General features: G+C 46.1%; 1 protein-coding gene across 3 annotated transcripts in view; it reads left to right on the forward strand.

The window, feature by feature from the left end:
• Positions 1 to 25,975, forward strand: part of POLR3G (RNA polymerase III subunit G) — a 354,183-nt gene that overhangs the window by 110,121 nt on the left and 218,087 nt on the right. For all 3 annotated transcript variants that reach the window (XM_069627616.1, XM_069627618.1, XM_069627617.1), the window contains exon 4: positions 11,474 to 11,542. In XM_069627616.1, the coding sequence (XP_069483717.1) occupies positions 11,474 to 11,542 (69 nt within the window). The remainder of the gene's footprint in view (positions 1 to 11,473; positions 11,543 to 25,975) is intronic.

A 25,975-nucleotide genomic window follows, 5' to 3' on the forward strand; every position in this document is an offset into this window, starting at 1 on the left:
CTCCAACCTGAAAGGCAGAAGAAGAAGCCATAAAGCAGGGGCGTGGGCAATGTTTGGGATGCTGTAAAATGCCAGTGAGTCTGCCCAAAGCAGCGGAAGACCCCTGGGCATTCCGACAGCCATGCCACAAAGTGATTGAATGGTACAAGATTGCTAATGCAGAAAATATACAAAGGCAGAGTTTGTTTGAATACAGCCAAGGCAAAGTACAAAGGCAAGATTCAATGAGAAGAATGTTTGAATGCCAACAAGACAAAGTATAAAGGTGAACCCCAATAAAATACAGAACCATAAGATGCCAATGTGGGGGAGAGGTTTGAACAAGTACACCTGAGTAAGAATATTGCCACAGATGGATATACCAAACAGCACATGCTCTATGCTGTTGTGGCAGGGGAGTATACGAGGTAATCTGCAGTACAGAAAGTTCGCTTGAACAGAACTCTTTGCTCAAACCAGAACTTTTTGGTGGAACAGGTACTTTTTGGAAGCTTTTCGTCGAACAGGAAGCTTTTGGTCGAAGACAAACTTTTTGGTCAAAGATAAACTTTTTGGTCAAACACTGACTTTGTGAAGATATTTTCCCATCCTGTTTAAAAATCCAGGGAAAGGGGACCATCCTCGGGACCAAAAGGTTTTTACCTTGGAGAACATTTTCGTCATTTTTACACTTTTGTTTTTTGCATACATTTTTCTAACATCAAGTCACAGACATTTCCTTGCACCTTTTTGTTGTTTATAAGTGTGAGGGTCAGGAAAGGTTGTTTTGGGCACAAGGACGGCTTTTCAGTTACTGACATCCTGACAAAGACAGATCCTTGCTTTTAATTTCTTGGTAGGAAAGTTCCCCTTTAGAGTAGGGTTAGAGAGGCGTTTTAATAAAAATGTCTTTGATTAAGAATGCAACAATCTTGTGCCTGCCTCTCAATTCTGACCCCTCACAGTCCATAACTCTACAAGGCTTTGACGTTACCTTTGAGCATAGGCCAGTTGCTCAACCTGGAAAGGTCCAAAAAGGCTGAGATTAAAATAAAAGTTCAGCCATATCCCCCAGTCTGTTCTTCAACCCCTGCTCTCCTGATCCCAAAATGCCAAAAAAAAGGAAATGACCCTGCGGCTCCGTTTCCGGATCACGGAAGTGAAAGCAAACAGACGTTGCAGGGACAAAGCGAGGTGGCCGCTGCAAGGTAAGTAGGGGGCTGGAGGTGTGGGTGGGTTGGAGGCCAATTCGGAAATGTTCAGGGGAGAAAAAACAGAAGGTTATTTCGGAAAAATAATATTCAGTCTTTTCTCCCTCAAACATTTCCGTCAGTCTTTCAACCCCAATCCCTCAACATAGCAATGCTGATGAGTTAGTCCATTATGTATGACTGCCTGGAACAGGAGACCCATCTAGAGCTGGATTAGTTCCCCCTGTCCCTAGTTTAGCAGTGGGGGGTGAAGGTTGGTTTTCTTTTCCCTCCATGGTTTCCTATGGAAGCCCCTTCGTTTTGCTCGGTTTTCATCTATTCCTGACTTTTTGAAGGGAAGTAAAGCCTTCTGCTTCACTTCTCTTGGCTTTTTCTCACTTATCCTGGGAAAACGTATCAGTCCTTCAGAATTCAGTACTGGATAACTGTGTTTCCCTTTTGAATTCTTGTACTTTTGAACTCTGCAGACAGCACCTTACAGTGCAGTGGGGATAGTTTTGGATCAGTCTAGCTTTTTTGGATACTTCTATATGTGCCTAAAGAAAAGCTGTTGGCAGTATGTAAATTCTTTCAGTAGGCTGTTGTCGTGGTTGTGCAAGAGGGAACACCCGCAACACTTAACCACAGAACTTAAAGATGATGTAGGTACAGCACACAAGTCTCAACAAACAATCAATGACACCTTTATGATATTCTATTCCCATCTATACAGCCATGAAAAATTGGTACCCCAAGAGGACATGCTCGGCACACTGGAAGAAATAGGATTGCCTAGACTGGGTAAAACGCACTGTGAGGCGCTAGTGCAGGATATATCAGCTGAAGACATAAGCGATTAGATCACTAGCTACAAGCAAGACTCCTGGGAGTGACAGAATCTCCCCTGAGTTCTATAAGACATATGAATCAGTCTGAACCCGGTGTTGCTTGAAGTGTTTAAGGATGCATACGAACAAGGGGTGCTACCAAAGAGTATGAGAGAAACACTAGTCATCCCGATACCCAAACCAGGGAAAGCCGCCAACGTGTGACTCATATCGTCCACTAGCAAACTACAACATCAAGATACTGACGACTATATTAGCTAAGCGCCTATTCAGGGTTATTGGTGACCTGGTACATAAGGACCAAAATGGCTTTATCCCAGGCCATAGCATGGCTATGAACCTGTGCAGATTACAGCATGTTATAGTGCACATGGCAGACACACAGGTGCAATACGCAATAGTCTCACTAGGTGCAATAAAAGCGTTTGATACGCTGTACTGGGAGTGGTTGCTTGCTGTACTGAGTGAGTTTGGATTTGGCGAACAGTTTACTAAGTGGATACTTTACACTGCACCAATGGCGAGGGTCAAATCTGGGAGCGTGGTGTCATCGGTCTGGGATATACAAAGGGGCACCGGGCAGGGGTGCCCGTTATCACCCATGCTATATGTGCTAGGGCTAGAGCTGATAGCAATTTATCTCCGAAAGCAGTTCCTGGAAGAGGGTATTTGGGTGGGAGGCGTTGCCCACCTGGTGTCGCTATATGCTGACGATGTACTATTGTACCTGAGAGACTCGCACCACAATGTCCCAGTGATACTGGAGGTGCTGGATAATTATGCAAAGGTGCCTGGGATTTGCTTCAGCAGGGAAAAATCTTGTATATTTCTGATGGCGGGTCTCAAGGGGAAGTGTTCTGGAAGAACTGCCAGAAGTGGGGCTCCATTGGCAGGTGGAAACATTCAAGTATTTAGGAGTGAACCTACGACACACCAAAGCAAATGCATGAGAGCAACACAGCAGCAGTGGTAAAGGGCTTAAGGAAATCTATGGCGTTCTGGTCCATGTTGCCATTGTCGCTGATGGGCAGGGAGGCCATTACCAAAATTATAATTTTGCCAAGATTCTTATACCATTTTAATAACGTCCACTACTATATTAAAGCCTCCTTCTTCTGCTTACTAGAAGTGATACTACGAGAATTCCTGTCACTTGCCACGCTATGCCTGCCTTATAGGGAGGGAGGGAGGGAGGGAGGGATGCAACTGCCAGATCTTGAAAAATACTATCTTGCAGTACAACGTAGTTTTGTAACCAGATAGCTTTCAGACGAGGCTACATAGGAAACAGAATTGCTGCAGCAACTGGTGGCAGGATCCTGCACGCTTGAAAGAAATAATATGGGTACCATTGAGCTGCTTGGGGAGCACCCTCATGATTGTGACACTGGGGAGAAAGGTGTGGTATAGAGCCATGACGCTGCTGAAACTTGAGCACCCCTACTCACCTGAGACTCCAATAGCTGCTGAAGTCTGTAATGACGGAACAGACCTAGCAGTGGTGAGGCACTGGGAAAGGTGGGGTGTCTACCCTTGGGGTGATGTGTATGAGGAGGGTGTCTTCAGAGAGTTTGAATCCCTGCGGGAGAAAGAAGGGTTACCTAAAGGGCAATTTTGGTGGTACCAAAGGGCTTGAAAGGTGGCAAAAGGAAAATGGGGAAAATGGCCAGAGGAACCGGCAGCGAACCCCTTGTTGACCCTAATGCACAATCTGAGCAATGGCTGGAAGCCGGTGTCTAGACTGTATGGCCTACTGGTAGACAGACCAAACCCCAAAGGCACAATGCTCAAAGAGAGATGGGTGACAGACCTGGGAGTAGATATAACGGAGAGGGAATGGGAGAGGATAGTGATGTACCCCCGAGAAGTGTCGAGGAACTCCCGGTTTAGGCTAATCCAGCTGAATGTCTTATACCACACCTACATGACGCCACACAGAATAGCCAAATTTTGCAATAACACACGCCCACTATGCCCCTGGTACGGACTGGGGGAAGCCGGGCTGATACACATGTTCTGGGGATGTTGGGCAAAGATAGAACAGGCCTGCAGGAAGGCTGATAAAGTAAGATATGATTGGACCCCGAAGGAATGCTTGCTAGGCGCGTACCCCACAATCAGCAAATTCAATCATGTGGTCAAGTTCATGGACATGGTGTGCATACTGGCAAAAAGATCCATTGCAATGGCTTGGAAATCAGCTGGAGGCCCCAAGTACGTACGTTGGCACAAAGAATTTTAGCGCTGGGCAGAGGCAGAGACCAGAGTATGGGGTGATGGGGTAGGCAGGTTAGAGATTAATGTGAGCGACACTTATGAAGCCTGGAAAACACTGTTTTGGGACATGTTTCATCCATCCGACGACAAACCCCCATGAATACCCACTGGCATTTTAGGGACACCTAACACTGATGGAAGCTGCACATAGTTGGTGATAACCCGGGGTCCACTCCTCGCCAGGAGACAATATTTGCCTCACAAAGAACCCCGCTCACCTATAAAAGGGAAATGATGCTTGAAACAATATGTTGCCTGACAAGTAAAGAAGTTTCCGTTTTATTATTGTGTTATTTTGTTGTTAATTACAAGTTACTATTCGTGCATTGGAATATGCGGTCAAATGAGACAAACTTGATGCATATCTAACTGTTCTTATATGAATGCTATTAAAAACATTTTTATATAAATAAGCCTTGACTGCTCACCATTGCTACGTTGATTGGATTTTGGCTAGTTCTGTGTTCACCATAACTTGGATGGCCTCTTAAAATCTGTCCACCTGGCCAGAGTCTAGAAATCCATCTTAACACTGACCAGCGATGGTGTGAAGTTGATTCTAAGAAGACGTTTAAGCAGCAGCAAATGTACAGAGTGAGAGAAGATCAGCTGGACCAGATAAACCAAGCTGCTGATTGGGGTAGGGTGTACTGCACTCAGCCCCAAGATCTCATCCGCTGTCCTGGCTGGCCAAAATAGAATCTCTGATGCAGATTTCTGCTTAGAACACCTGGCCTTATTTGCGACCTCCCCAACCGACCCCCACAGTGACCGAATCTCCAACCCACACGAGAACGCTAATCCCTACCAGGGTCTCTCAGGTAAAGAAGTACTGTGTCATGTAGCCTTGGAAATTGAAATAGTTGGCATACCAATTTCAGACTAGCAGGGATAATCCCACTGCCTGAGGCCACCACCACTCGCACTGGGACTACGTGTGACAGTGTTAACATACTGCCATTGTGCTCAGCCATCAGTCTTTCCATACTGTCTGTTTAATGTATGCCAAAACACATTGATAGTTATTGGTCTGCGGACCTGCAGGTGACCCAGTGACAGCTGGTGCCTACAATGTTTACACCAACAATATTTTTATAAAGAGATAATAATTCAGAGCTCTCGGGTAGAGTCTTGAATGAGTGCTTATCCGATCTTGGAAGTTATTATTGTGATTCTTGTGCTTGCAGTTTTGATTTCTGCATTATAAATGCGGGGAAACCAGTCCATGCCTGGGGCAATCTAGGCATGTGTGACATGGCAATTTGAGCTGTCTTTTCACCTTCTCACTGCAAGAAACCTACTAACCTTGTTTTTCTATTAAGTGTGAGCGGGAAAAACAAACCTAAATGTATAATTTGCTAGCTGGCAGAAGGCAGACTTCATCTCATTTTAATTGCACAACAGGGATTGCACTGCAGCATGAGCCTGAACCTGTAACCTATGGCTGGGCGTAAAAGGAGGGCCAAAGGAGGCAGTAGACCTTGCTCTACATTCACCAAGAAGTGAAAGGTACTGCTGCAAGTTCTATTCAGTGTGCAGGCTGAAAACCGTGAGCTCATTTTACCAGACAAAATAAATCCAGCCCTCTAACAAGTAATGCATGCCATACACAGAAGTTGTTGGTTTTGACACACCTGTAGCCAAAACATTGCTAAAGAGAGGGGATAAAACGTGTTGAAGAGAAGAATATTTGGATGGCTTGCAACTGGCAATGTTATTGGGATGAATTAGCTGTATCTGCCTGCGTCCGGATCTTCCTCTGCCTGCGTCCGGATCTTCCTCTGCCTGCGTCCGGATCTTCCTCTGCCTGCGTCCGGATCTTCCTCTGCCTGCGTCCGGATCTTCCTCTGCCTGCGTCCGGATCTTCCTCTGCCTGCGTCCGGATCTTCCTCTGCCTGCGTCCGGATCTTCCTCTGCCTGCGTCCGGATCTTCCTCTGCCTGCGTCCGGATCTTCCTCTGCCTGCGTCCGGATCTTCCTCTGCCTGCGTCCGGATCTTCCTCTGCCTGCGTCCGGATCTTCCTCTGCCTGCGTCCGGATCTTCCTCTGCCTGCGTCCGGATCTTCCTCTGCCTGCGTCCGGATCTTCCTCTGCCTGCGTCCGGATCTTCCTCTGCCTGCGTCCGGATCTTTCTCCGCCTGCGTCTGGATCTTTCTCCGCCTGCGTCTGGATCTTTCTCCGCCTGCGTCTGGATCTTTCTCCGCCTGCGTCTGGATCTTCCTGCGTCCGGATCTTCCTCTGCCTGCGTCCGGATCTTCCTCTGCCTGCGTCCGGATCTTCCTCTGCCTGCGTCTGGATCTTTCTCCGCCTGCGTCCGGATCTTCCTCTGCCTGCGTCCGGATCTTCCTCTGCCTGCGTCTGGATCTTTCTCCGCCTGCGTCCGGATCTTCCTCTGCCTGCGTCCGGATCTTCCTCCGCCTGCATCCCCATCTTCCTCCGCCTGCGTCCCGGGCCTCCTCCGCCCGAGTCTTGGGCCTCCTCCGCCTGGGTTGTGCCCTTACCTGCCTTTTCCTCTTCCTCCTTTGTGTCATCTCCATCATTCCAGTCCTTCTCATTACTGACCTTCTCTGGCCCCTCCACCACCTCCCTTACAATGCTGTGGAGTTGATTGGCCCTGCCGAGGCCACATGATCTCGGTTTTAATTCACTGGGTCTGCGCACTTGTCTGGACTGCTCGGTGAAAGGAGGCTCAGCTAAGGAAAGTGTCTCTTGGTCAAGCTTGCTCTACCCTCCACTCCACCTACCATTTGAGCTACAATATTTGCCAATTTCTCACCACTGCCTGGAGGCTGCGAGTTCCCCCCTCTAATCACTGTTGTGGATCTACCCCTTCCCCACTTTCATTATGACCATTAATTCTGTTGCCAATAGATGACCTTCTAATATTCTGAGCTGTTGCTTTATGAATACCTCTGGATTTGTACTCAACCTGTCTTTCCCTGTTAGCCCCATTCAGTTGAATGTTCTCCAGCACACCATCACTTACCTTCTCTGCTAGACTTCGAATTAGTCTGCAATCCATTTAAGATTAATTTAGCAGCAGTGATGGAATATGTCACTTCTCAACACAGTGTCTTTGTGGAAAGTGCCTGTTTAAGATATTTATGGTAGGTGCAAAGTGTACATGATGCACTGGTAGCACACCCAGCTCCAGGTTGTGGATTGCAACAATTTGCTGCATAAGCTCATTGACACCCTTTGAACCTCTATACATGAATAATTAACTCCGCCAATAGACAAGCCCTTTAGTAAAGTGATTCTCAGAACACATCCCTATTTTTCACCAAAGTTCATCTTTGGATTTCACAGTGTGCTCTGTTGTGAATCACACCTAGGTGCCACCGGAACGGGTTCTTGTGTTGCTACAGAATTGATTTGGCATTTTATTTATTTATTGAGCATTTATATGGCACCGATACAGAAAAAGATGTTTCCAGGCGCCACAAGACAAGAGCGTGGGGAGACAGAGGAAAAAACAACAGCAGTCCTACTAGGCCTTGTGGCATTCAGCTCGTGCAAGTGCAGAAACAGGAGGTGCAAGGGGAGAAAGCAGGTCAGGGAGCAAAGGGATGGGATAAGGGAAAGGGGAGAGGGGGGAGTGCAGGAGGGAGGGGGCCCGAGGGGCTGGGCAGGTGCTTAGGGAGCCCAAGAAGGCAAGTGCCTGGGGATCCAGGAGTGAGGGTCAATAAGTGCAAGGACTGCATTGGACCAGACTCAGAGAAGGGTGCCCTAAGGCAATTTCTGATTATAGGGGTTCTGGGAGAGACTGGTAAAGGAGGGGCCTGTCCCCTGTAAGACTCACAAAAGGACCAGAAAACCAGTCGCTGCGACAGGGGGTATTACCAAGGGAAGGGGGTGAGGGAAGGAGGAGGAGAAAAGGATAGTCCTGAGAAGCTTCCAGAAAAAAAGGAGATCCGGCTCAAGTCTGAGAGGGGCAGGGAGGCCGTTCCAGAGGGAGGCTCCTGCCAAAGAAAGAGAACACTCTGCTTGCGGATATTTTTGATTCGCAGAGAGCTGGAGCTAGAGGACTGAAGGACTCTATCAGGGAGGTATGCAGGGAGAGAAAGTTGGATGTAGCGAGGTCCCAGCCCTCAGAAAGCCTTGTGGGTGATGCAGAGGGTCTTGAATGTGATCCTGCAGTCACAGGGAGCCAGTGGAGAGATGTTAGGGCTGGAGAGATGTGGTCCCTGGGTTTGAGGTCAAGGATAAATCTTGTAGTCCTATTCTAGATTAGTTGAAGAGGTCGGAAGGAGGAAAGAGGCAGAGTGAGGAAGAAGCTGTTGCCGTAGTCCAGCCTGGAGTGAACCAGAGCTCTGGTGACATGGAGTTTCTGGGGAAGGTGAGGAAAGGGAGAATGCCTCTGAGGAGGTGAAGCTGAAAGTGGGCCTTCTCGGCAAGGTCAACCATATGAGGTGAGAAGGAGAGAGAGGAGTCGAAGATGGCACCCAGGTTTTCTGCCTCACACAAGGGTGAGGGGAGGGGTCTGAAGGAGGGTGGCCAGAGAGTAGGAGGGAAGGAAGGGGCAGGAGTCCCAATGAGAAGGATCTCGGTTTTACTGGCATTAAGGCAGAGATCAGTAGCAGCACACCATGCCTGAATAGCAGTCAGACAATCGGGAATGAGAGAGGAAGGATGGGAGGCAAAGGAGAGAAGCTTAAAGGAGAGTTGTGTCTCATCAGCATAACACTGGAAATGAGGAGAGAAGGTGGCGATCAGGTGGGCAAGAGGGGAAAGGTAAATGGCGAGAGGGTAGGGCTTCGAGGGACGCCACACATAGAGAGTGAGGTGTGGGAGAGAAAAGGTCCCAGTTGAACCTGGGAGGACCAATAAGAAAGGAAGGTAGTCAGCCAATCCAGTGCCCAGTCTGTGATGTCAAGGGTATCACCTAGCCGATTTAAAAGAGTGGCATGATTGACAGTGTCAAAGGCAGAGGAAAGATCGAGAAGGATGTGAATGGAAGGAGAGTTGGAGTCGAGGTTTGAAAGCAAGTCTTCACAGGTGTTCAGAGATCGGTTTCCGTGCCTCTGGCTTCTCTGAAGCCAGACTGGTGGTCATGGAGACAGCCAATAGATTCAGTCTGAAGGGTTAGTTGGGAGATGACCAACTTCTCCAAGAGTTTGCCCAAGAAGGGGGTTGTGGAGATAGGGCGGTAGTTAACCGGGCACGAAGGTCCTCGGATGGCTTTTTTAGGAGGGGGTGCACAAGGTAGTGCTTGAGGGGTAGTGAGAAGGAGTCAGTTGCGGATAAATGGTTACAGCACTCAGCCAAGGAGGGTGCGAGGTACGCAATGTTGTCCTTGATAGTTCTGGAGAAGCAGGGAAGCACCTGTTTGGAGGAGACTTTCATAGAGCAGACTGTCCTGGTGACCTCACCCGTTGCTATGGGTGAAAAGGAGGAGAGTGGAAGGGAAGGATGGAGGGGGGCCAAGGGAGGCCTGAGAGCAGGTGCGGGAGGAGTGATGGGGGTAGAGGAGAGTTAGGACAGTATGTCATGAGTTTTGGATGTGAAATACGAGGCCAAAACCGTGCAGAGGGCCTGGGAAGGAAGAGGAGAGGTGGAGACTGCATTAGGATTGGTGAGTTCCTTACAGATTTTTGAAAAGTTCCACTGTGGTGTTGGTGGCAGCAAAGATGCGGGCTTGGATATGGAGCAGATGGAGAATCTGTATCGCCTTTGGAGCAGGCGACAGGCCAGTTTGTCAGGATGTGGTTGAAGTCAACCACTTAAGTTCTGCAACTCTGCAGCTGTTTTTCAGCAAGGCAAGGTCAGAATCATACTAACTATTGCACCCGGAAGCAGGATTCATGCGGTTCCTCATGGCAGGGGCAAGGGTGTCCTAATGATGGGTCTGGGTTAAAAGTGATGCCCAGGTTTCATACTGGTGTTGGTGCAGAACGCATGGATGGCCGCCCTTTGAAAGGTAGAGTGGGAACACCTCAGTAATTTGGTAATATCACCATTTAAGAGCAGGAACCTATTTGTCATCCTAGCCTTGATCTGTGCAAGGAAACCTTGAACATCCAAGATGGCATCCAAGGTGTGTCCTTTCATCTGAGATGTTGCATGATACATTTTGATCAAAACCAAGGTTATGCATATGCAGGTTGTTGCAATGGGTTGTCAAGATGAAGATTGAAATGCCCTATTACACGGATTGTTTTGGAGAATGCAAAGTCTGTTTACAAGAGCTCAAGACAGTCATCTGTGACCTTGTTGTTGATCTTTTAAAGAAGCCAATGGTGGTATTAGACTGTACAATTTTTCGTAAGTATTGATTGAAGTGCTCCAGATACGATTTTGCAGCAGGAGTATTTTGCTCCATATTTTTTTTTTAAAGTTTGGAGTAAAATTATTTTTATGGGAGTAAAAAGGTAAGTGCCATTCCCGATGGCAATGTTTAATATCGAGTAAAAATACATTTTAACTGTAAAACAATGTTTTTGTAATAACCTATTTATGTATGCTCATTACAAAATACACTTACATACACTTTAGATCAGGCACATGGCACCATGTGTATTTCCTATTTATTTTTTGGGGGGTGACCCCTTCTGTCCCTACACACGTCACAGAGCAGACTTTCTAAATTGATCTCTTTTTTTTTTCTTTAAAGGACAGGAACTTCAATGCTTTATGGCCAATACATATAGTTGGGGGAAAACGAAATAAACGAAATTTCATGTCCCAACATGCAAAGGAAAAACAGGACGATAATAGAAATACCATTAGATTGGGTAACAGTGACAGAGACACTGTTATTTATAGCACTAAAAAAAACAGGACAACATATACTTTTAACAAGGGCTGTATACAATTGTTTTTTTATCATGCGTGTGGTGCGTAGTCCTTGCTCTCTCTGCTGGTTCTGATGTGTGTGGCTGCACGATACAAGGATAGAGCGCACACTGGCAGACGAGTTATAAGGCGACCAGAGCATGAGCTTCCCTCTAATGCTCCCGGTGGTTTACTATCCTTTCCTCTACCACCTTCTCTGTCTCATACAATGCTGAAAGTAAACCATCATATATCACCTTACATTCTTGTGAAGAGTCATTTTTGAGTGCTTGCATAGATGCTTACCTCTTGAAGGGGTAATACCACAATGCATCAATTAGAACTGTAAAAAGATCAACACTATGATTTGTTTGCTTCACTGTTTTGCTGTTTTCTTTCTTTTTAGGGATTGAAAGATATAGTGCGAAGTACAGCCTGGAGAAAGCCAAAGAACTGAATGAGCAATGGATACCAGGTACAGAAAACTGCTAGTGTTAAGCTACCTACCAAAGAAGATGGGGAAGAATACCCCCTCCATAATGTTTATCAGATGACTTGACTTGAGCATTTAATTTTAAAACTATTAATACGCTGACATATGGGAGACAGTCATTGCACATGTACTACAAGCTGTTTAATTTCACACCCACAGTGATGTGCTCAGAAAGTGGTTGTTTTGTAGTGACTTCATTACTCTTCCAACCTGTCCTCTTGTTGCAAACCAGCATTTAATAGAACTTTATCGCAGATAACAGCATAGGCTCATCTAGGCAAGGTCCCTATGAGCCCCTCCCAACCATCTGTCCCTTTCACCCTATCAGACCGAGCTTTAAAGAGCAGCTGTAAATTGTTGTGCCAACGTTTTCTGTCAAACCCTCTCGGTCTCCTGCCCGATCTCATGCCCAACTGCTTCAAGCACTATGTGGATGTCCTTGGAGATTTTCCTTCTCCTTCCCAGGACACAGTATTCTCTGCAGGTGAGCATGGTGGCAAGAGGCCTTCAGTACCCGTCCCGGCACATCGAAAACTAATTATGTCGAGGAACAAGAGCACATCCAACAAGTATAAGGTAAGTGGAACCTTATTTACAAAGGCCCCTTCTTTCACCGCGCAAGAGGGGTCCATGGGACCCCTCCCCGGCCCCCTCCACCTCTACACAAGCATGGTTTACTGGACCCGAGGTCCTACAGGAGACACGCGCTGCATCTCGGAAAAACACTGACTTGGGTTGTGTGGGGTTATCCTGCCTGTGACAGGCACTACTCTAAACCTTGATTCAAATTGGCTCCTTGTTATGGGACTTTGAGAGGGCATTGCCTCTCAAGGAGAATACACCAGGTGCTAAAATGGATTTCTAAAATCAACTATGGTGGGCAGATTTCAGGAGGGCACCCTAGTTATTGTGAACGGGAAGAGTTTAGCCAAAACCCAGTCAAGGTAGTTTGGACAGCAGTCAAAGCTTAGTTTCAGGAGATTGCAAGTGCGGTCAGGGGCCAATGAATCCACACAGAATAACGCCCAATAATTCAGCTTAGACAGTCAGTTATAAAAATGCAGTTATTTATTTAGGTATTTGGAACACACTAAGAAATGAAACTAGCAGGTAGTAATATCACGCAAAACCATAAAATACAAATATATCCACTCCCGAATAGGTTCACTTAGAATACATCGCTAAATAGTCACGAGTACAATTCCCTTTACTTCAGAAGTTCAGCCTAAGGTGTAAGGGGCCTAAGTGACCAAAGGTCACATGTTCCAATACAGTGTTTCTCTCAAGTATTTTCGGTCATTGAACGGGACACCTGAAGTGTCACGTTCAGTGACTGAAAATACAGTTTTAGATGGCCGCCATGGCAAGGGAAGGTGGGGCTCCGTACAGAGCCCCCTCTTCCATTTACATGGTGGCCTGCAGGAGCCAAGTGGAAGAGTGCCGCCCACCGAAATAAGATAAGTAGGGGGGTGGGAAAGAGAAATAAAGGGGGATGGAGGGCGGGGGGAAGATGGCAGCGGGGGGAACCGGCAGTCAGGTGGCATGGAACGCAGGCTGGGATCACCGGTTTCAGCCTTCGTTCCTAGCCACCTGATTGGCGTGCTCCCCCCACAAGGGTGCTAATGTTTGATAAATGAGCACTCATGTAGAATTTGTGTGTCCTATAAGTCCGGATAAAAAGCACAGCAAAATTAATGGGGTGTGATAGAAAACTATGGAGGGAAAGTTGCAAAAAGAAAATCTTTCCTAACAGCATGGGGCGAGTCACCCTTAGAATCTCCAGGCATGGATCTACACGTGTGCATGGTACGCATTAGCGAACCCCGCAAAAGGCATGTGTCTGCTGCTCGGGTCCTGACCGAGGAAGTCAGGATTACTGTCCCACGTTTGGGGATGGCCTCTGCCATTTCACCCCCAGAGGCTATGCCCCCGCACAAACTGGGACACACTGCCACAGTCATTTGAGCCCAGTGTACAGTGGACGGCTCCAAACTGGAACCCTTTCATGGATCTACCATTATATGTTCGCTTCAGGTCAAAACACACAGGCACTTCCACAACATCTCATTTGCACTACCAGTGTGGGATAGAGGACTCGATCTAGACAGGGGGAACAAGTCACTTTTATAAGCAGATTCAACCATGTCATGTCATGAGACCTCTATAACAATATGATGCAAAAGCAGTGCTCTTCAAACTGGGGGGGGGGCAAAGGAGGTACGGGGGGGCAGAAATTTTAAAACTGAATTAAGATGACTGTTTTTAAAATGAAAAGGCCAAGGTGATGCTTTTATTTGAAAATATAAGCAGCAGTAGATAATCTGCTTATATTTTAAAGAGCCTGCGGGCCTACTGGATTTTGTTAGGGTCCCTAAGAGGGGCTAACCTACAGGTGGGGTGCCAGAAACAATATTTGTACTCATGAGGGGGCTCGGTATGTAAAGGTTTGAATACCACTATACTAGAAATCCCCTCCCTCTGTCTGTGTCATTAACACCAACAAACAGTGCTGGCACATAACACCATGCAATGGGTATGCATGGCCCCCGTTAGTGCCACTGCGTCTCTATAGTCCATATCCACTGCCTATTCTGGTCCCCGGGCACTAGCACCCTCTGGCCCTGGACATCCCGCGGATACCAAGGACGAGGAATAGTATGATGGCATGGCATCCTTTTCATAAAAGGATGCCTGACATTCTGGTGTGCCTTGGGCTCCCTCTCCCCAACACACCACCCACTGAGATGTTTGTATTAGTAGATGGGCTGACTAAAAAACCTGACGGAACAGGAATTCTTCTGCAGCCGGACATCCAGCTCCACTTCACCCGTCCACTCACCATAGGTTTTCCCTATGCTAGTCTCAGCAGAGCTAGCATAGGGAAAACCACTTTAGGCTTCATGATCTGGATCAGGCTGATCCTGCCCCTGATGCCCTCGGGCAGAGGGGGAAAAGTGCTGGACAAAATAAGTAATAATATCTTTCTAAATGGTGCAGTACATCTATGGTAAAATAATTCAGTTGCAATCTTCATGAGCTGTGATGACCAATTATCGTGTGAGATGGAGGACTTCACAGGTGACCTACTAGGAGAAAGGAAAGGGCAGTTTCTGGTTGGCTTACAGGAGGCAAAGATAGTCACTCACGACATGCTGGAATCTGCGTTTGGACATGTGGCTACAGCAGCAAGGGGGATGTAGCTAGGTTTGGACCTCACAAGGGGGCTTTGCTTAAAAGCAAAAAGTTGTGAACAGAGGTACAAGAAAAGGTAAGAGCTCTACCTTTTGATGGCCTCACTCTCTTTCACTCAACCACATTTGGGGAATTGAGTAAAGAAAAGACACATTCATTCTCTGCAAAAATCCCATCTGCTATCTCCAGGCCTGTAACTAAGTTGGCTGCTTTGCTGGCTCAAAAGTCAAACCAGCACTCATCTGGTGGCTTCGGTGGCTCACTGCCCCACCTCCAAAGCAGGGATTGGAGAAGCCAGAGTGCTGGGCTTCTGGCAAGACTTAGGACTGCATTCTTGGGCACCAAATCAAGCCAGGTCGACAAGCATAAGGTTCGACGTTCCCAAGGCCCTGCAACATTCCACGGCAGTAGGCAGATGATTTGCGCTCGCTTTCCCTACCTCCTGACCAACCCTGCCTCACCCAACACCTTTCATCGGACCCAAGGGGTGGCCTTCAAAAGCTGATGAAGCTGGATGCATTAGAGCAAATTTGGTTGAATGGTCCTTCGTGGGGTAATTTCTCTTGCTACTTACCTTCCTCAAAAAGGACACTGCATTTTTAAGACTATCCTTGATCTGTCCAGCTTAGAGTTCCTCCCTACAGAGCGGTTCTAAATGGTCACTCGGGGGCAGATTCCATTGGCCCTGATGTAGAGGAACTGGTTGTGTGCCCTAGATCTAGAAGATGCTTATATGCACATACCGATACTGAGCCGCTCAAGAATTACCTTCATTTTTGAAACCTAGGTCTCACTACCAATGCAAAGTCCCTCCCTTCGGGTTCAGTTTGGCTATGAGAGTTGCCACTAAAGTTATGGAAGCACTCATGTGACATCTGCATCAACAGGTGATCCACATCTACCCATACTCGGATGAATAACTGATACACGGCTCCACCCCTATGTGAGTGGTGGACTGTCCACTATGTTGTACGATTGTTACATGCACTGGGCCTCCTAATCAATTTGTACAAATCAACAAGTACTCCAACTGCAGTTGCAATTCATTGGCCTAAACTGGGATTGTGTGCAAGGTAGGGTTTTCCCTGTGGAAAAAATGTATCTGCACTGTAGCTGCAAGGAGTTCCACCAGTGGAGTTCCAATTCCTACTGGGACTGATGGATTGTGCATCCCGGTGGTCCCCCTCCCATGCCAGGCTGCACATGAGAATTACATAGCTAGGTGAAGGAAATGCAGGAGAAGTGTTGGAGAAGTAGTTTGGCGGATTCCCAGGAAGCAGGGAAGTGGTTCTCTGATCCTTATTGTAAGGCAACTGGGTTTACTGAGCTTGACTTTATGCCTATTTAGATTGGAGGCCTTATTCAAATGTAATTTACATTGGGCTTTTTTAACTCAATATTATCCAACATTAAATAGTGCATATTAAATAAGATTGTCCGCCTATTGACAAGCAAATGTAGCTATTTGCTACAAAGTCAATCGGTCTCAGCAGCAGTAAATAAAGAAGTGCTGATAGATCTGCTAAACAAGGAGGCGCTTATGGAAGCAGCAGCAGGAGGAGACGCCCCCACTTTTAACCAGAAGTTGACCGCTCTAGAGGAGAAAATGGTAGCAGCAGTGGGAGGAGCCTCACCTGGTTCTACCCAGGAACGCAGCTTCTAAGAGGAAGATATGGTGTTTGAACCCGCCCGTGAGTGCATGTGAGGGGGGAAAAAAGCGAAAAGAAAACCGTACATTTTTTGTCCCCACTATAGCGACACTAATTGCGGCCCAAAAAAAATGATTTTTCTCAGATTTGGTACTAGCACTGTAATTAGACATTTGGCCCCTAATCAAGCTATTGTAACTGCTGATTGCTCTAACGTTAACAACCGATTGAATTTGTCGTTCGGTGACTCACATGGAAAACGATGAACATCAAGAGCATAATGGTAATCTTTTGGAAGGATCAATCTCCCCTATATAGGGGGAGCTATGCTTAGGAACGGCTACATTAACTGAGTTGGTCTCTTCTAGTAATGTTTCATCAGGCAGGATAATAACGAGAAACAGACTGCCCTTACACCATACTTTAAGGGATGTGGATTTGAGGATTAAACTCACATCTCCATCAATCTCTGCACTCTCTCAGTGCATTTGTAGAATTTTGACAACATAGCAGATGAGATAGGCGCACACACTATGATCCTGAGTGAAATCAATTTGAAACTGGAATAATGGTCGACTAAGCCCATCCAATTTCCTCAAAATAGCCTTTACAGACTGGTTTGACTCAAATATCTAAGGGGCCTGTTAAGGATGCAATGTAGAGTATCTCCGATGGTGCCCCAATACCCCTTAAGTCAACTGAGGAGGGCACCAATTTACCACCTACCAATAAAGTACAGGCGGGTTTGATTGAATTAATTGAACCGAAGGCTGCAGTCTCATAAAGATAAAAACATACCTGTTGCAATTGTGCCAGGGGAGGAAATACCTATCTCCTTGGCATCAGGAACATTAAAAAAGCAAGCTGGGAAACAAAAAGCTGAATCTAAGCGTAACAAAATTAATTCACAAAAATGTCTCTGTTCGATTCATAACACTGAGGCAGCAGCTGTTCAGTTTTTGAAGCAAGCATCAGACTTGGAATCGCACAATACATAGGCTCTGATCTTTAGGCAAACTAAACTAACAGGGGGCTTATGAAGCCACCATCTACCTTTCACAACATCTGCCCCCATCTGGTGTTGCCGACTTTAGAGGAGTGCATAGTAACAAAATGTGATTTTGGGTCTCAACCACCTTTGCAAACTATAATGTGGGAAGAGTTCAAGAAGTCTCGTCATTGGCCTCTACAGTCCAACATGATATTGTGATGCAAATAAGCAAGTCCTTTGTGAAATGTCTTGATTCTAAAGCTATTGGTAGTGGGGGAACCCAAAGGGGAGTGATGGAATCCTTTGATACAATATACCAAAGATAGGAGGACAGAGCATAAAAAACTGCAATGTAATTAGCAAGAAAATAATTAATTTGGTTTGTAGTGATATCATCCTGCTATTCCTATAAGATTGGCTTGAACAGATATTAGTGCTGGTAACTTAAAAACCTCCTCAGAAAAATATTTTTCTGTGTCTTTAAGTAATGTATATGTAAAAATGGAGAAAGTATTGGGTCCATGTAGTGTCTTAACTGCTCAAAAAGCAGTCTCTGGAAATTGGCAAAACTGCCGGAGAGAAAAATTGAATGATACTCTAGCACACCTGGTTAAAAATGGCTTGTGATCCAACAGCATCTTCCGTGTATAATGATTTAGTGGGAGGGGAAAAGGGGGTACTCCAATTGCTATGGGAACTAGTCATCCTGTAAATCTGTCTCGGTTCGATGGCGGTTGTGGGTCTGATTTGGGTCTTCATAGAGTAATAAACGAGACTGGAAGTAGGAGGAAAGAAGGTGGAAATGTAAAACCTGATAGTATGGAGAAGCCTGGATTGTTATCATTACAGAATCATTGCCCATTATTAGAGAATCATTACCCATTTAGGGATTAGTTACCCATCGTTGCATCCTGTTTAGTTATCCATCATACATTCTGATTAGTACTGATTAGTAGTGAATGAGGCCTGTTATATTTGAAGTGCCATGTAGAGACACATGTAGATATGTTATGTATTATGTATGCATTGTGTAGAGACACGCATTGAGTGTGCACTTAGAATATGCATTGAGGCATTATAGATGGCGCTTGGGTTTGAGAGAGAAAGAGTAAACGCTAGACAGAGCATTTAGCTGGCTCTGAAGCCATTCAGAAGCTGTTTGTTCCGGGAGAGATTGTTATGAGTTACAGTGTACAAGTATGCGTAAACAGTTCGCTTGGCAGGACAGATAACATGACCTTTGTCCGAGAGGGAGAAGGCATTGTGCCTTATCAGCCTGGGCTGGTGCTTCGCACACAGAGAAAGTGGGGGTAGGCAGAGCCAGGGAGGGAGAAGAGCTTTGCACAGAGAGACAGGCAGGAGGAGAGAGCGAGTGAATGGAGAAATATGAAATGATGGTGTACCGCAGACAGACAGAAGATAGATATGGTATAGATATGTAGAAAATGTCACGTTGACCAGAACATTCATTGTTTGGAAAAGTACAATACATGCATCACAGACATTTAGGCACTGCTCTGATATAGAAATGATGACATAGAGAGAACGAGTGTAACCATGCATATGTATACGTCATTGAACAGTATAATGAGAGGTGAGGCTCTTAGATATGAGATAGTTGCTGCTCTCTGCTGGTCTGCTCAATGGGATGATTTTGGAGATGTAGCTCTGAGATCGAGGGAGCATTGGGGAAGCATTCTGAGCAGAGCTGATGAGATCTGGCAGGGATATGGCAGAAAGACGCCTGGCCCTGACTGACTGACTGGCTGGTTGCAGAGCTAGCGGGAGAGGAGAGACAGAGAAAAACGGAAAGAAAATGGGAGTATTGCTGAATAAGACACGTGCATGGGGAATTAGAACAGCCACTCACACAGAGCTATAGATGGGGTAATCAGACAGGGTTTGTCTTAGAGAGTGTGAAGTATGGTGTGGAATGGAGAGGAATGGTGTGACTATTAGATTGCTTGCATTAGAAGCCTGTAAGGCTTACAGTTATTGCATTGCTGGTAGATTTGCACCAAAAGCATAAAAGGTGCAAATTCGAGATTTGCATGATAGTAGTGTTTGCATCATGCATTGCTATGTATGAATTAGTAATAAATACGACTGATAATTAGCAATGCTACCACCAGGGGTCGTAAATTATTAGGAAGAAAAGGAAGTACTTTGCGCAGCACTTTGAAGAGAAAGTGTCCAGTTGTACACACACCGTTAACTTGCGATGCCATTGATAGAGAAGATGACAGAAGAATCCCTAGATTCCGGACCACCGTCACAGGGACAGGAAGATTACCAAGAGTGGAGGGGCAGAATGAAGATGTCCACATGGAAACACCAGAAGGGGGACCCACCACAAGGACGTCCGTCTTGTCCCCATTCAGCTTGAGCCAGTTCGCACTCATCCACCTCCCCACTGCCGACAGACACTCACATAGTCCCAAGGACGCTGTGGCCTGGTTGTAAAGGAAAATTGGCATGGCAAATGTGGATTCTTTATATTTGATATGCAAGTCAATGAAGAGCTCCAATCCAGGTTGTCTAATTTCATGAGAAAATGCATCAATGCCTTGGGTAAAGGGAATATTGCTCTCTATTTCCCTATGAGCAATCCTGAGCAGGTAAAGAAGAAAATATACGTTTGGGTTGAGACTTGTGATAGGAGAAGATCCTTTAAATTGTTTGGTGACCTGTCTTTAAAGAATAAAAGGAGAGGATTTCTACCCGGTTATATCACCCAATGTCCAGATGGTCAAATTATGAATTCATTCACACTCGTGAAATTATATTTATCAGAGGCCTCAGTGTAAATAATGTGTGTGGGTTCTGCAACCAACCACAGAATCTCTTAAACACAGTATTTAGCCATTGTCCTTCTCTTCAGACGAAAACATTTTTTTAATGAATTTGTACATGGCGTATATTTAGTGGTCAATCTACATCACTATTCTTTTTAAATATCTGGAAGTTGGATGATGAATATTCAGATTTTCCTTTAATCTGAAATATATTGGATGTGAACTTTTGAAAAAATCTATTTGATTTTGTTTATTTAAAATGTTTAAAGGAAGTGCAAAGGTGTTAGATAATTAAAATTGGAAAGTATGAAATTGTAATAACGACTTTCTTTTTTCTGTTCTCTGAGTCTTGCTGATTGTATATTCATTTTATTTGTAATTGTTGTTTGATGCATAAGGTTTTGAATTAAACCGCGTACAATACAAAATAAATTACATGGCTTTATCTGGCATCGCATTGGTCGAAGGTGTGATGAATCTGAAGGATTTGTCACTGTTTTCCCAGCAGTGGCCTCCTCTCATGTGGCCAGGGGACGGCAGACGCTACCTGATCCTAACCTTGGGGGTGGCTGTATGAGGGAGGATCACATGGGAGAAGACAACTAGCGGGGAGATATCATGACTTCATTGAACGAGATGCGGTCTCTACTCCTTTCCCATGAGGAAGACCCTCTAATATCCAAGTGTAACGCTCACCTGATTCTCGCAGAGGCGCCGGTCTTGACTGGGCAACTACCGTATCTTCAAAGGTGATGTGTAGCACCCGGTTGGCTCTTTGGGCTGGACCTCTGTGCACTGTATGCCTGACTTCAAGAGTGAGATGTCTGCAGATAGAAAATATGGGATTAATGAACTGGGGTTATTGGGGTGTCCCTATCTCTTCCCTTTTTTGCTCTCCTGTAGACCCCCAAAGGTTAACGCTCTCACCTTAGGTAAGTGAATACAGAGCTCTCCATCTGCCTTGGGGCAGGGTGCTGTAACCAGTTTCTTCACTGGGTAGGTAGCGCAGGCCTCTTGACTTCAGAGGACTGCTGTCCGTCGTTTACTGCACGAACGGTAAGTTTCGAGTAATTCTAATGTCTTTAAAGTCTTTAGTAATGATGTCTCTTGTTTTGCAGGGTTCCGGCGATGGCGGATGACGGGCTGAAGTGAGTTGAAGATGGAGTCCGTGTGATGAATAGAAGCGCCTGGAAGCATGTAAGTAAGCGCTTGTTGCCTGCTTCACGATGCGCTTTAACTGTCTTTTTATTTTGCAGGTACGAGTTCGGAGCGGCTGCAGGGTGCCGGAATACCCACTGGGTTAGATGTGGAAAGGAGTAATGGCACGTGAGTATTAAAGTTCCCCAATGTCTTTAGACGCACCTTGTTTTGTCTTTCAGATGCGGGATGCAGCGCCGAAGGCCTCCGGAGCGTGCGAAGAGTTGGTAAGCTTTTGTCTTTCAGATGCCGGAATGCAGTGTGAAGACCTCCGGAGTGCACGAAAAGTAGGTAAGCCTTTGTCTTTCAGATGCCGGAATGCTAACCTGTTCTTTCTTGTCTTTATAGGTGTTGCTGAAGACTGGATTCAGGATGGTAAGCCTTTTTTCCTTAGGCCCAGGATCCGATGCAGAAGACACGATGAGCGTTCTGCTGCAGAGGATGCAGAATAACGCAAAGCAAGATTCATCCACCGGGTGTGGTTTAAATAGCCTCCTGTAGTGCTTAGGTGTCTCCTTCCACAGCCATGCCTAGGTAAGAAAAGAGTTCCTGCCTTACAGAAGAGTTCCAGTGTTCTGAATCTAGGGAGTGGCTCCTGCCCCACCCAACAGGAAAAGTAGTTCCAAACAGAAGAGGATCAGAGGCTCAACTGACAGGCAAGTAAGCAGCATGGTCTGCTGCAGGTAAGTCCACCCAAGCATTATGAGCCCGGCGCTTCCAGCGCTGGGACTGGGCATATTTATGAGCCTGGTGCCACTGGCGCCAGGACTGGGTCCAAAAGGTCCCAATTGGGACTAGTTTGGCACTCGGAACCTGGGTTATGGATCTGCTTCCAAGGGAGTTGGGAAAACCCTGACCTTTTGGAAGCAGAGATCATGACAGTACCCCCCTCAAGGCCCCTCCCAAACCGGACTTCTCCGGGGGTTTTGGCTTGTCAGGAAATGTTCGGTGAAATCTTTTGATTAGGCGAGGAGCGTGGACATATTCAGCAGGTTCCCAGGATCTCTCTTGGGGGCCGTAGCCTTTCCAGTCAATTAGGTAAAATAGTTTAGATTTGGAGATCTTGGAGTCCAGAATGCTTTTGACTTCAAACTCGAGTTCTCCATCAACTAGGATGGGTTTTGGAGATTTAGTTAGTCGGGTTTGAGGTTGCACGGGTTTTAATAGAGAGATGTGGAAGACCGGATGTATCTTCATGTGCGGGGGCAAGTCCAACTTGACCGCTACTGGGTTTACTATGGTAGTGATGGAATAGGGACCAAGGTATCTTGGGTTGAATGTGCGTGGCCCTTTTAGAGGTAGATATTTGGTGGATAACCAGACTTGGTCCCCTACTTGATATTGAGGGGCTTCCTTCCGATGTTGATCTGCTCCTTTCTTGTATTGTTCTTTATCCCTTTGAAGGTGAGAAACAGCTTCCTTAAAGGCTTGGGTGATTGTAGAATGCAGGTAGTCTACTGCTGGTGTTTCAAGATCTTGGAGGGGATCCAACTCCGAGGTTCGAGGGTGACTGCCGTACAAAAGAAAAAAACGGTGTTTTCCCAGTTCCCGAATGGACAGAGTTATTGTAGGCATATTCGGCTATCCAAAGGATGTCTTTCCAAGTTTTTTCTGTTTGTTGAAGCATGCAGCGTAAATACTGTTCCAGAGTTTGATTGGTCCTCTCGGTTTGTCCGTCGGTCTGAGGGTGGTGACTGGTCGATAGTCTCACATCAATTTGAGCCGACCGACAGCAACTTCGCCAAAAATGAGAAATAAATTGACTACCTCGATCCGAAATTAGAACCGAAGGAAAACCGTGCAGTCGGACGATGTTTTCGAGAAATTCTCGGGCCAGAGTTGCTGCTGTTGGCAAGCCTTTGAGCGGAATGAAATGCGCCATCTTGGAGAATAAGTCCACGATTACTAGAATCGTATTGTATCCGGAGCATGGAGGTAGATCTGTGATGAAGTCCATAGAAAGCGTATGCCAAGGGCGAGGTGGGATGTCAATAGGGCGTAAGAGGCCTGCTGGTCTTTCCTTTTGACTCTTGTTTTGGGCGCATACTCCACAGGACATTATAAAGTCTCTGATATCTTTTTTCCAAGACGGCCACCAGAAGTAGCGCTTGATCTTTTCTGAGGTCTTGGCCATACCGGGATGTCCTTCCATTAAAGAATCGTGATAACAAGAGATTACTTTTTTCTGTAAATCTGTGCTGGGTAGGTATAATCGTTCTTGGAAATACAATAAGTTGTCCTTTACTGCAAAGTCCTTTCCCTGCAGATGCCAATTCTGTATGTCTGCTGGAGTTACAAGTTGCCTGGCTTTATCCTTAACTTCCTCTATGGATTCTGTGGCGATTACACCCAGAATTCTTTGTTCGGGAATGATTGGTACAGGTTTAGGGTTGATCAAGTGTTCTTCCACTCCCATCCGAGAAAGGGCATCAGCTTTACCGTTTTTTGTACCAGGTCGATAGGTAATTATGAAGTCAAACTCGGCAAAGAATAATGCCCAACGGAGTTGTCTAGAGGATTGGGCTTTTGCGGTTTTCAAATATTGCAGGTTTCGGTGATCCGTAATCACAGTAACGGTGTGTCGGGCCCCCAGCAGATAATGCCGCCAAGCCTTAAAGGCAGACTTGATAGCCAGAAGTTCCTTGTCAGTAATCGTGTAATTGATTTCAGGAGGCGAGAATTTGCGGGACCAAAATGCCACGGGATGCAACTGATTGGTTACCGGGTCCTTTTGTGATAGAACTGCCCCCATGGCAAGGCTTGAAGCATCAGTTTCCACGATTTAGGGGAGTTCGGGGCGAGGGTGTTTTAAGATTGGTGCAGAGATAAATTTAGTCTTCAAATCCTGGAAAGCTTGTTCCGCCTCGGTAGACCATTCAAAACGTTTGTTTTTCTTTAACAAGGCAGTGATGGGCTGGACTATTCGAGAGAATTCGGGGATAAACCTGCGGTAAAAGTTAGCGAAGCCTAACATGCTTTGCACACCTTTTACGGAGGATGGTGATGGCCATTTGAGAACTGCATCGACCTTCCTTGAATCCATACGCACTCCGCCAGGTGATAATATGAATCCCAAGAATTCAACTTCAGTCACGTTGAAAACACATTTTTCCAACTTAGCGAAAAGTTTGTGTTGACGCAATCTTTCGAGGACCATTTTCACGTGTTTCCGATGTTCAGATTCCGATGAAGAATAAACGAGGCTGTCGTCAATGTAAACAACAACACACACATCTATGAGCTCTCTGAGGACATCGTTCATAAAATATTGAAAGGCGGCCGGGGCATTGCAAAGTCCGAAGGGCATGACCTGATATTCAAATAGCCCATACTTGGTGCGGAAGGCCGTCTTCCATTCATCGCCCTCTTTTACTCGTACCAAGTGGTAAGCTCCTCTAAGATCCAGTTTTGTATATATGCATGCTTTTCTGACTTGGTCCAGGAGTTCAGGGATCAAAGGTAACGGATATCTATTCTTCAGGGAGCGATAATCTATACAAGTTCTAAGGTCTCCTTCCTTTTTTGGAACGAAGAACAAAGCTGAAGAAGCAGGGGACTTGGAAGGACGAATAAACCCATTCGCCAGGTATTGATCCAGGTATTGTCGAAGGTGAAGGTTCTCAGGCTCGGTGAGGGCATACATTCTACTACAAGGAGGAGTAGATCCAGGTATCAGGTCTATCTGGCAGTCATAAGACCTATGAGGAGGTAGAGAGTTAGCCTGATCCTTCCGGAAAACATCTTGGTATTCTAGGTATTCGGGAGGTAACTGGGGAGTCTCTGAAGAAATTGCTGCCAGTGCAACACCAGGTGGAGGGTGACAAGTAGAGACACATTCTGGAAACTGGACCGTTCTTGCTCGCCAATCGATCAGAGGATTGTGTTTCTCTAACCAAGGTATTCCTAGAATAATCTGAAACTGAGGGGCCTTGATCACATCGAACACGATCTTCTCATGATGTCCATCTTGACTTACTAGCGTCACCTCTTGAGTGGTATGCGTTACTGGCCCGGAGGCTATCTCCGTACCATCCACTGTAGTAATGACGTCCTTTACAGCCTTGGGACAAAGAGTTAGATTCATCCTCAAAACCATTTCATGATCCACATAATTGCCGATGGCACCGCTGTTGACGTAAGCTTCAATTGCATGTAATCGATCCGGATTATCAGGGCTAATGAGGACCATAGGTATCACGAAATGCGAGGTCACGGAACTGGTTTTCACGCTCGGCAAGAGGACCTCTATTCTTGTCGGGCGAGGTCGTTTCCCTGCTCAGAGTTTGTAACTTTGGTAACTGCAGCTCCTACTGCCTTCTTGGCAGGTTTCACCGGACAGTCTCGAAGAAAGTGCCCTGAGTTTCCGCAATATAGGCATAATTGCAACTGTTTTCTCCTTTCCCGCTCCTTTTGTGTTAGAGGACCTTTCAGACCCCCTATTTGCATGGGTTCCCCGGAGTCTACTCCTTTGGAAGGAGTTGGCGACTTGGAAAATACTCGAGCATCAAACTTGGAACGGTCGGCCTTCCTGTTCTGCAGTCTATGATCTATTTGAACGACGAAGTCTATATAATCCGAACAGTCTTGTGGG

The sequence above is a fragment of the Ambystoma mexicanum genome, chromosome 6p (assembly GCF_040938575.1).
Source record: "Ambystoma mexicanum isolate Mex_15411 chromosome 6p, UKY_AmexF1_1, whole genome shotgun sequence".
Taxonomy (NCBI): Eukaryota; Metazoa; Chordata; class Amphibia; order Caudata; family Ambystomatidae; genus Ambystoma; species Ambystoma mexicanum.